This window comes from Beta vulgaris, chromosome 8, assembly GCF_026745355.1.
Source record: "Beta vulgaris subsp. vulgaris cultivar EL10 chromosome 8, EL10.2, whole genome shotgun sequence".
In the NCBI taxonomy this organism is placed as follows: Eukaryota; Viridiplantae; Streptophyta; class Magnoliopsida; order Caryophyllales; family Amaranthaceae; genus Beta; species Beta vulgaris.
The window spans coordinates 60,283,795-60,296,186 of record NC_079209.1 but is presented as its reverse complement, the minus strand read 5'-3'; the positions used below and the strand labels follow the sequence as shown (position 1 = coordinate 60,296,186).

At 32.5% G+C, this 12,392-nt stretch overlaps 1 protein-coding gene across 2 annotated transcripts; it reads left to right on the top strand.

Annotated features, from left to right (window-relative positions):
* Positions 1 to 1,594: 1,594 nt before the first annotated feature.
* LOC104902315 (probable pectinesterase 53) lies at positions 1,595 to 11,539 on the top strand. Of its 2 annotated transcripts, none has more exons than XM_048635152.2 (5): positions 1,595 to 2,110; positions 3,057 to 3,246; positions 4,758 to 4,964; positions 8,577 to 8,812; positions 11,368 to 11,539. In XM_048635152.2, the coding sequence occupies exons 1-5, from the start codon at positions 1,683 to 1,685 to the stop codon at positions 11,417 to 11,419; spliced, it is 1,113 nt and encodes a 370-aa protein (XP_048491109.1). In that variant the 5' UTR covers positions 1,595 to 1,682; the 3' UTR covers positions 11,420 to 11,539. The 2 variants fall into 2 exon arrangements, with proteins under 2 accessions (XP_048491109.1, XP_010688346.1); XM_010690044.4 differs by having other exon boundaries at positions 11,336 to 11,539.
* The last annotated feature ends 853 nt before the right edge of the window (positions 11,540 to 12,392 follow it).

Sequence of the window (12,392 nt, the reverse complement as noted above, 5' to 3'; positions counted from 1 at the left end):
AACACAATAACTCACGGTGGGCATTTAGGAAGCGATGAGGGTGGAATAACAGCGGCGGCCCAAAAATAACCGGGAACCGGATAGTCGCCGCGAAAAGTTGACGACGAAGAAGACGGAAAGTAGTAAAATCGACGGAAAAAGGTAAAAAAATGAAGAAGGAACACAAGGGAACTCGCCGGAGACCCGCCGGAAACTTGCGCGGCGCCGGATCTCCGGCGAGCTCTAAGGTTAGGGTAGTTGTGTGTGAGTTTTTGTAGAGAGAAGGCAGAGAAAAGGTTTTTTTAGAGAGAGAAGATAAATCCTACATATTTACATGTACTACTATATAACGCAAATGTGGTTCGTTGTTTAAATTTCATCCCAAATATTACTCTATGCAAATATGCAATATAGTTAATTACTTTTGATCAACGTCAATGATTACTCACTCTAGTGTGCAATATCATAGAGCAAATGCACAACCCTCGAGTTGAGAAATGATAAACAACTTTTTGCTAGATGTTTGCAAACATCTAACAAAGGTAAAACTGTCAATGTATATGGGAAAAAGTTGTCAGTCAAACAAAGAAGTGATCTCGAAAATTGCAAATTGTCAGTCAAACAAAAAAGCGATCTCGAAAATTCCGATGCTAATAAATAGTGTTCATGCTACTACAACTAGTGTCCGTGTAACTACAACTAGTGTTTATGCAACTAAAAATACTGTTCATGAAATATAAATAGTGTTTTATTCCTCTTCTATTCCCCGGGACCCACATCACCACCTTTTCAACCTTTTACTATTTTTTATTCCTTAACAGTTAAATGTTTATCATTTCTCCCCTCGAATTATATATCATCCTAAATTCTCTCTGTTCTGCTTGTGTCTCGAAAGTTACTTCTAGTTGTAATATACTTCACTAAACAGTATTCTATCCCAATACTCGGATAACTTGTTCACCAAATATTATTTAACACAAGACTATCTAAAACACACAATCGATAACATAATCATCCAATCATCCAATCATCCAAGTAAGCAATAATCAATACACAACTCACAAACAAACACAAAACCAGCCAAAGAAAAGACACTCACGGGGCAATTACACCAACCTCAAAAGAAACTACCCAAAACAAAATTATGTTAAAGCAAAAACATACACATATATCATCAGTGTTACTCCGACACCTTCATTTACCTGGGTGTCGTGGCGTGTCCGACACGATACTTTACTTGAATACTTCATTTTAAACTAAAAACTTGACTTTTTTTTCTAGAAAATAGCTGAGTCGGACACGTAACACCCATATCGGAGTAGACACTCAATTCGTATCTGATTAACCTAGCATATCCAAATTCCACAACCCCAAAAATTTAATTTGTCATTGAAAAAAAAGTAGTAGTGTAAACGTGGTAGCCTCCCATGTATTCATGGCCTACATTCTTCACCTGTGAATTCTCTTCTTTCTTTCTCTCTTGTTTTTGCATTGTTGTCACCAAAAACACCCGTGACACCAATTTTTTTCATTCCATTATACTACTATAAAACAAACTCACTTTTCACCTAAAACAAAGTATATATAAACTCACATTTTCCCATACTTTTAAAACTTCATATCACATTATTAACATTCCCTCCACATTCTCTTTTCTCTTTACCAAAAAACCCACTTTTTTTTTCTTCATTAAAATTTTCATAATGTCTAGAAAAAAATTATTTCTTTCAATTCTTCTTCTTTTTTTACTACATTGCTCAATTTACCAAAAATTATGCCATGGAAGAAAAACTCATCATATTCATAAAAATAAACATGTTAAAGTTCATCATCATGGTAGTAATAATGTTCATCATGGTAAACATAAAAAACCAAATCCCAAAGAATTAACCATAAATATGACACAAACATGGAATTCAGAACAACAATTTATGAAGTGGGTTAATTTTGTTGGTAGTTTAAAACATACCCTTTTTAAAACAGCCAAAAATAAATTATTTCCTTCTTATAGTTTAACTGTTAGTAAAAATCTTCTTACTGGAGATTTTACTACTATACAAGATGCCATTGATTCTCTTCCCGCCATTAATTTTGTCAGAGTTATTATCAAGGTTAAAGCTGGAACTTACTCGTAAGTTTTTCTATCTTTTTTTTTTCTTTGAATATTTTTTTCTACTGTAAAAATGCTCTGTTATTTTGGTTTATATGTTATTTATTTGATTATTAATTTGAACCCATAATGTTAAAATCTTTGGAAATTATGATGATCATTGTTTTATGATTGTATAATGGACTATAATCATTAAAAGAGTTAGATGTTCAAGTTTATGAGTTTTTTTTTTCTTGTTTTTTGGGTGATGCTCTGTTTTTTTTGGTGTAGGTCAAGCATTTGGTTTGATTATTGCTCTTTAACCTTTTAATGTTTAGATGTTATACCATATTTTTTTTTTGTTTGCACCCGGTTCATCCTTCGGGCTATATCTGGATCGAGGTCAAGTTCGAGGTGGTTAGGTTCCAGTCCTTTTCCAAGGATGTTGCGGGGATTCGAACACGGGTCCGTCCTATCAAAGCCAGTCCCATCACTAATTTTCAAGATGTTATACCATATGACTATATTATAATCGTTTGTGTATATTACGTGGCGCAACCAATTTTCCTTTTCGTAATAAGAGTAGCAGACCATCTTAGAATTTCTTTTAATCAATTTGCAAAATTTCTTGATTTTTCGGAGTTGTGAGAGAATTGTATTATTACGTGACACAACTGGTTTTTGGTTAGTTGATGTGTACCTTGTTATGCCACATAGGATATACAATGGTTGGATAGAGACTATTTTTTTTTGAAATATAAAGTTACATTTTGAGTTTTATTGAATTATTAGGCTACATTTGTGCTTAAGCTTCATAGCAATTTAACGCTTATATTTTATTAAACTTTTTTAATTGGATTATCTATTTGATATTGATTTTTTTACGTCGAGAAAATTTGCATAAAAGTCTACAAGACACGAGATGAAAGTAAATAACTAAAGCGAGCTTTTTTTTTTTTGCTCGTACATTGATTTATGTTATTTTCAGGGAGAAGGTGTATATACCCCCACTAAAGGCTTTCATAACCATAGAAGGAGAAGGAGCAGATAACACAATAGTTGAATGGGGAGATACAGCAAAAACAATAGGGCCTAATGGAAAACCTTTGGGGACATTCAATTCAGCTACTTTTGCTGTAAATTCTCCTTATTTCATGGCCAAGAACATCACCTTCAAGGTTCTTATCTTTTATCTGTCTCTCTCAATTTGATATTTACATGTAGTACTAACTAGTAAGTACATCTAAGGCTCCAAAACAATGTAGACACTATGACAAAACTTTGAGTTATGCTATTTTTTTTTGTATCATAACATCTTTTGCATGTGACTCTTTGGGCCTTCTTATTCTTGGTATACCCTCCCTACTCCTAGCACTTTAAACATCTTTTTCATAAAACTAGAGCTGATTATTTTGGCCCGGTTCGATTTTGAGCAGAATTTTGCGGCCCGTGGTTGGGCCCAATCCCGCCCGAATTTTTTGCTTTGGGCAAGCCTAAAGTGACTTTTTGGCCCGAAAGCCTTCTCATTTTGGCCTGAAATAGCAAGCCCAAAACAGAGCCTTTTAATGGAAAAATGAGAACATAAAATATATATTAATTTCATGACCGAGGAAAATAATGAATAGTACAAATGCTAGAACTTTTGAAATTTCACCTTGATAATTTTTTTTTTGTAAGCAAATACATCAATAGTTTTGGAATCAATACTACAATTCGGATGCATGAACAAAACAAAAATACAACGAATGTTTAGTATATTTTTAACGTCCATTATCCATACAACAACCCACTTAGTACTAGACAATTAGTTCAAATCGAAATTGAATTCTTGCAAAAAAGTTGCATGTTAAAAAACATTACATGTTTTTTCTAGACTTACATGTTTTTGTAAAGATATATACTTTTTTGATGCCCCTTTTAAGTACTTGTAACAAATTAAGAACATTATATTGTTGTATGCGGTGAAGTGAATGGTGGAAATATTCTAACATACAAATTGTTTGATAACCAATAACTTTTACATACAGTTTACAGAATTTTACAATTTGAAAGAATCCATTAGAATCTTCTTATAGTATGTATCCAAAAAGATAATTCAAAACAAAAAAAAACCATTTGTCCAACAATACACCCTAAGACAAACAATAGTAGCATTTGCATGAATAATAATAGAATACAATTTTAGAGTCTCTAAGATGAAGGATCATAAATTGTACGTTACTTTACACGCCCTCTTATACGACCGTGACTCGGGTAAAGGATCCCAAAAGACCTACTCCCTCCGTCTCAAATTAGTTGCTACATTTTGACCGTAGACACTATTCACGTCATAACTTTGATCATCTTTTACTCCATATACATAAGAAAAACAGTCATGTTTGACTAGTCCCAATTTGTATTTTTCAAATATATAATTTTTATAATTTTTTCATATATGTAACTCAAAATATTGGTGTTTGAAGTTGCATCTTGTAAACTGTGAAAAAGCAAATGTAGCAACTAATTTGGGACAGAGGGAGTATTGCATTATGAGTCTCACCACATCGTTTTGAGAAAACAAGAAAAAAAAAGTACTTCCTCTGTTTTGTTTTAAATGCAACAAAGAGGTATTATTTGTTAAATATAAAATATTTCTTTATCACGTTTAAAACGAAAGGGAGGAAGTAGTAAACTTGGATTATTCATGCAGAACACTACCCCAGTACCACAACCAGGAGCAGTAGGTGCGCAAGCAGTGGCATTTAGAATATCAGCAGATACGGCAGCATTTGTGGGGTGTAAATTTTTGGGAGCACAAGACACCCTTTATGATCATGTTGGTAGGCATTATTACAAAGATTGTTACATCGAGGGATCCGTTGATTTCATCTTTGGCAATGGTCTCTCTCTTTTTGAGGTAAATATTACTCCATTCGTCCCAAAATATAGTTTCTGTTTCGTTTTGTACAGTCTTCAAGACGTATTGTTGACCTATGATATTTTCTATTTCTTATTAGTAAAAATATAAAAAGTTGATAATATGAATGTGAGTTTGTCTTGTAAGAGACCGCCTACTTTTAAATTAAAATTAGGCAATGGTAAGCCCAATATTAAAAAGAGAATTAGCCCAATAGTGACTAGGTTAATTTCTTTCGGTGACTAGTTTAATCCATTTAGTTACTAGGTTTACTTTTATATTAAAATTAGACCGTCTCTTTTAATAATTTTTATATGAATGTACACACCGAGACGAATCTAACAAGACTCCTTATGAGTATGCTTTTTTTGTATACATTAGTAAGAGTATTTGGTCAAAAATTTTAAAGTTTGACTCCCAAAATAGAAATAGGAACTCTATTTAGAGACGGAGGGATTACCATTTAATTCTCACTTTTCCTAGTTGCGTTTGACTATTGTTTAGAAATAAGATTCATTCTTTGCCCTACTATGAAAATGCAAATAAATAGTAAACAATTTATAGAAAGGTACTAGATGATGGTCATATTGTAACAATCTATAGTATCATTTTGTTACCTTGTTGATTAGTACACTCTTGTTACAAGTCATTACAAATGTAACAAATCATCAATATCATTCTAATCACTAACAACTATATTAATGCTTATAAATTTGGTGATTGGAAAACATATTTGGCTCATGCTTAAGCAAATCACATGTTCGCCTCTTGGAGCAATTAATTTTGTTGAGCTTAATCAACGTTACGTTCCGTTCCTTTTTCAGATTGATAATAGTTAGGATCATTTGTTACCATGATTAAATATATATGCAGGTAATCGTTAGAGAAGAGTCTGACCACATACAAATTTAGTTTAGTTCGATCATAAAGCTAATTGACATACATGAAGTTACCTACCAGACTTATGAATTAATCGATCTTTTAATTTCCCGCATTTGATGTGAAAAAACTCTCATATGTCGTGGTTTTCACATGACAACATCACATAAAATATATAAGAAGCTCTAATACACGCAATTAGTTAATTAGCTTAGGTTACTTCACCACTTGGTTATACCTTAACCTTGTTCAAGGATGATAAGATTACTTTTTAGAATCACCTTAGGAGGTTACTTAACATACTTAATGATTCAAATTAACGTTTAATAGCGATATTATTGATTTATACACGACATTCCAGATATAACATATAAGTTAGCACAAAGTTTTCAAGGACCATATGCGTTTTTGTCTTATGTTGAAAAATAGGGGCTAGATCTTTATAATCACTTTAAAAAACTAACCCTTTTAATCTATACAAATATATTAAAAGGCGTGCACTGTGCCACGTGACGCTCTCCCTAGGGAGTTTTAGTTTATATAATCCATGTACAATAAAAAAATTTAGAAATTACATAGTATAAGGTTTGATCCCGAGACTTCAAGTACATATACTAAAGTGATAACCACTAGACTAAGTTGTATTTAGTGTTATTATCACAAAGGTAGTATATTAATAAATGAAATTTTTTCTTACCCGGAACATAGCGCCTAATTACTAGTATATATATATTAAAAGGCGTGCATAAACAAGAAACTGTGCCACGTGACGTTCTCCTTATGGGGATTTAGTTCATGTAATCATGTACAATAAAATCTTTTAGAAATCACATAGTATAAAGTTTGATCTCGAGACCTCAAGTATATATACTAAAGTCTTAACCACTAGACTAAGTTGTATTTAGTGCTATTATCATAAAGTATTATATTAATAAATGAAATTTTTTCTTTTTCGAGACATAGTCCGAACCTAATAATTAGTTAATAAATAATAGAGTGTAATTAAATAGAGTTAATAATTTTTTAGCTATCGAGCTATTTTAAGTGGGTAATCGATTAATCTACTTAATTGATAAATGTATCCATAGGGATTTTTTTTCCAGTTATTGGACTGTCAGCTTTTGATTTTCATTTGGTGTTGCACTTTTGTCCCTACCTTGGCAGTAATATTTCATTGTCTGTAAGTGTTGTTGATTGAAAAACCTCTAACATTGACAAGTTATGAAATCATTAGAATAGCGAAAAATATTAGATTTTGATTTGACACATATTAAAGCCATGCAAATGTAGACAAAAAGGAAAAAAAGAGCTTACATGTGAATAAATTTTGTTTTTACATTCCTCTATAGCTTTTTCATTCAAGGCCAAGCATATGAATTACTTAACTTGGTCACACTAAGCTCAAAAAATTAATTTGTATGTTAGATTTTCTTAAGATAATACGTTTGGGATATGAATAATATTGGTCTTATAAATAGATCATTTTTACAATTTTTTTTTTTTACTTTTTATTTATTATTTAGTTCAATCATTTCATAATAATTAACGATCATATTTGGATCCCTTAATAGTATAATAATCATTCTATATTTAGTCTAATAATATTTTTAATTGACATGTTTTGTCACAGTAATTTTAGTTAACACATTAATAGTTCTACAGCACTAGGCATAACATGGATTCTACCTCCATCCCCAAAGGGTTTACCCCAGGTTCGAACCTCTTCAGTAACAAAGAAAAACGAGAAGGGTTATGCTAGAGTTGCATAAATCTTGAAAGAGACCGAAATTTTTTGTAGCCTCTTTCTTTTTTATAAATTCTTCTTAATCGATCATCCCTTATAGCCTATGTTCGAATTAGGGTTTTCATCTCCGGCACGGGCGTGTGTAGTCCCAATGTCTTACTCGACTATTTTGTGAAACTCTTTTCATTTTTTTCTCAAATTGAAGTGTCCAAGTATCTCTCCTATGTCTGAGTGTTGAGGACCTGACATGGATATTTTACGTGAAATAGAGTCCGACCAACATAGCTTTAGCTTAGAGATGGCTACTGGTGTGGGCTAGTCCGTGGGCCGGGCTGAGATTTCACGACCGAGGACCGGACCGTGAAATTCATGGTTTGGGTGGACTGGTCCACGGGCTGAAAAACCTTGGCCCACACCGGTCTGTTACTAAATTTTCATGGTTCAGGAAGTAGTTCTGATCTGGCGGTTCGTGGGTCTAGCAGGCTGGCGGGCTGGCATGATAGTTTTTATTTTTTTTCAAAGTTATATAATCATTTATTATTGTTACATAAAACCTTTAAAATATATACAATTATTAATATTAATGAATAATTTCATTATTTTTGAATTTGATTGAGTTATAATATATGCAGTTTTTATTAAAATATATACAATTTGATTAATATGTACACGATTTGGTTGAATAATTACTTGGGCTGGGCTGGATTGGTTTCATGGGCCGAGTTGGACAGTTTAAGTAGCGGGCTTTTGTGGGCTGGGCTCAAAAATCTAGCCCACGACCAACCCACCAATTTCACGGTTTGAGTTGGGATGGATCGGGCTTTTCGCGAGGTCAACCCACACGGCCTTTTAAGAGACAGGTTGGGCTGTATGGACTAAATTGACCCACACTATTTGTCATCTCTACTTTAGTTTATAACTAATAACTACTAATTATATAAATTAAGTTGACAATAATTGAAGTTAAAAAAGTAAATGGATGGTTGCAGGGATGTCATGTGCATGCAGTAGCAATAAGATATGGAGCACTAACAGCACAAGGAAGAAGCAGCATGTTAGATGATACAGGGTTCTCATTTGTAAACTGTAAGGTCACGGGATCAGGAGCTTTATACCTTGGAAGAGCATGGGGTCCTTTTTCTAGGGTCATATTTGCATACACCTATATGGACAACATTATCATGCCTAAAGGCTGGTATAATTGGGGTGACCCTAGCCGTGAAATGTACGTCCTTATTTTTTGTCTCTCTATTTTGTTATCATTTCTCTCCTTTATTTCGTATCCTACTATAGTATCGTACTACTATTGTGTTACATTCACATGATTAGTTGATATAAAACTTTATAGCCTATAGGTTTGTTGAATATGAAAGAGTTCACATATTAGTGTATTAGAATTCAACAAGAATAACGTAGCGAATTATATATCTAATAGTCCCCTAGTGTACCTATAAAAAAACATACATGTGACGATAGTAAGGTAGCAATGTACATGTCACGATCAATTGTACGTCATGCATGTACCAGACAAGGCTTGGTTTAGTGGTAAAGGTTTGGCCTCATGACTTCAAGGTCATGGAATCAAATCCTACTAGGGGCTTCTTGGGACGAAGTTTTCCTTACCATTCCCCTTCCTTTCAAGGAGTCTGACCTGCAAATCTGACTGGTTATACCTGTATGAGATATCAGTTCAATAGGATCGTTCATCTTACCAACTTTAAAAAAAATTTTACGTTATGCATGTGCCCATATAAGATCAGCACGTGTACAACAACTTGCTCCATAAACTTAGGGTTATGGAACGATGACTGATATGAAGATTTATATATATAAAGGAACCATAATAAATCAGTTGTGCCTTCGCCTCACTCTCATGTTCCAAAAAACTGTAAGAAGGATTGGTAAGAGAAAACCTCACCTGTAAATTGAGACTAGTCCGATAATACAACAACTTACCCTAAATTCAATTTACTTTTAGAAAATAAAGTGCATTGCGATGGTTAGGTAGTAGTGGTGGGACTAGCCCACACACCCGTGCAAGAAGTCGAATTCTTTTTACTATGATTGAGAAAAGAGCACAACCTAAACATGCAAAAAACTGAGATCCAAAATCCACCATATTGCTAATTAGATTCCTCCATAATATTCCAAACTTTTTCTTCTCTCTCATTATATAAATCTTAAATTTGTGGTACTCAAACAAAAAGCTCATTTCCTATCTTACTTATGCTGCCAGAGTCCACATTAGATGCACAGTTCCCTACATGGTTTCTGAGTAAATAAGGAAAAAGAGAATAAAAGGAAGAACTACTATCCACTAATTTAGCAAGTGTTACATACTTTAATCACCCTAACTTAATTGTACTAGTGTTTATATATACCTCATTTTAATTAGCCAAGCTATAAAGTATAAAGTACATAGATTCACTTGTTTGGCACTATATTGATAAATTTATTGGAATGATGTGTAGCTATATATCTTTTTCTAGTTCAAAAGGATTCTTAATACCTAATTTTTCTTATATTATTACAACTTAAAGAATCTACCTTGGAATACATCATAGTTTAAGAAATAGTAATGCAATCTAATCAATAAAAACAAAATGAAGAGATAGTAATTGAATTTGAACAACTTTAGGTCACTCAATCTCCGTTTCAAAGTTTCGAGAATTAATATCTTTAAAAATTATGGACAGATAGTATTAAAAAATTGATATCATAAAATTAATCATTAAAATGTGGAGTATCTATATATCAAGTAGCAAGATCCCACTCGCTTTATTAATTTTTCATATACGGAAGTACAAAATATGGTCAAATTTTGTGATCTTTGACCACAAAAAAGTAAAATTCATGAACGGAAGGTTTTTTATTTTATTTTTGGCATTTGAAAATGAGAGGAAGTAGAATTTCTATACATATATATCAAAAGATTTTGTCAAATCAGTTAATTTGCCATGCATGTGAAACTCTTATCACATGCAAAACCCTCAACTACAAGTCAACTATTCATAAGATATCAATTGATCATTATAAGTTTTGAGCACACGACCTTTAGGTATGAAAAGTAGATCAAGCTTAACTTACATTATAATCTCAAAACTTATGATTTCAAAATAAAAGTTCACGAAACATTATTAATTATATCATTTCAAAAACCTTAAAAACTCGTCTTATCACTTCAATTCTTCTAAATAATAGCAAAAAAACTACAATAATATTTTTCTCTAACGTACCCGAATAAGTTTTAAACATTTTCTCAATATATTCATATCTTTTTTCATCTAAAATTCGTAATACATTTTAAGATCCTTATAATTACTTATTACGATAGATCTTTTTCATTTAAAATCTAGATAATATATGCATCATGCAATAATTTGGAGTATCGCCTTGGTCACACATTAATTTTTCTAGGATTAAAAAGTATATTCTCCAACCCTATCCATGTCTAGCTACTTCTTTCTGGATAGCATGCGCATGAAGTCGTTGCATTATGATCACTTTATCATGCATTATTTAGTAACATGGTAGGTAAAAGACAAAAATTAGTAACCTCTTAAATTCATTTAAATATCATAGAATTTTATATTGGGGTATCTATTTTACTTTCTTCGTTTCGTTTTAAATACAATAAAGAGGTATTTTTTGTGAGATATATAAAATATATTCTTTTGTTGCATTTAAAACGGAACAGAAGAAGTAAGTTGTATCATAGATTAACACTATTATTGGGAAATTTGTATAGGACGGTGTTTTATGGACAATACAAATGCACAGGACCAGGGGCAAGTTATGCAGGGAGAGTAGCATGGTCCAGAGAACTTACTGATGAAGAAGCGGGGCCTTTTATTTCGCTTAGCTTCATTGATGGCTCTGAATGGATTACCTTGTAAATTATCAATTATTTTGAATCTATTGACATATATATATGGGTTACGTCTCACCGTTATTGTTATTGTTTTCGTTATTACTAGCCTTTAGACACGTATAGAGCTTGTAAAAGTTGACCCAATCCGATAACCTGATCTGAAAATTCCGAGTTTGAGTTGAGATTTTCGACATAAAATAAAAAATGGGTCGATTCAACCCGACCTGAAAATATAATGGGTTAGATTTGGTTTGACCTTTTGAACCTGAAAATAACCCGAATAACTGATTTTGAAGTCGGATTATTTTTTAGGTCGAGTCAACTTGAAATTAGCACAGACTTTCATAACTTATACAACCTATCTTTTGTTATTCTTATTCGTATTGAGCCAAGCCCATTTCTTGGATCACCTAAATTTCATTTCAGGTCATTAACCCATACTTTCATAATTTAGTGTTTATAGTTGAATTTCATTTAAGGTTATTTTGGGTTGGGTACGGATCAACCCGAAACCGGTAAGGTCGGGTTTGTCTTATGATTTTCGACCTGAAATTAGAATCATGTCGGGTTTGGGTTAAGGGTAACTGGGTAAGTGACCTGATATAAAAATTAGGTCAACCTAAAATTGACCCAATCCGACCTAATTGTCAGCCCTAGACATGTACATATGATACAAAAATTAATATATACTTCACAAAAAAAAATACTTATATAATAAAGTTATATAATGTAGTAAATTATAAGTTACTCTAAATAGGAATTGTAAGATTGAAAAATCACTATATGAGATTATGGTTAGCAACATTATATGATGCTAACAATGCAATATAAGTACATGAAATATTTAACAATAACATGAAGTAGAAAATTAGTGTTGTGTATGGGCCGGGTCAGCGCAAGGCCGTTAACCTGTGTGACGACACGACTTTGTGAC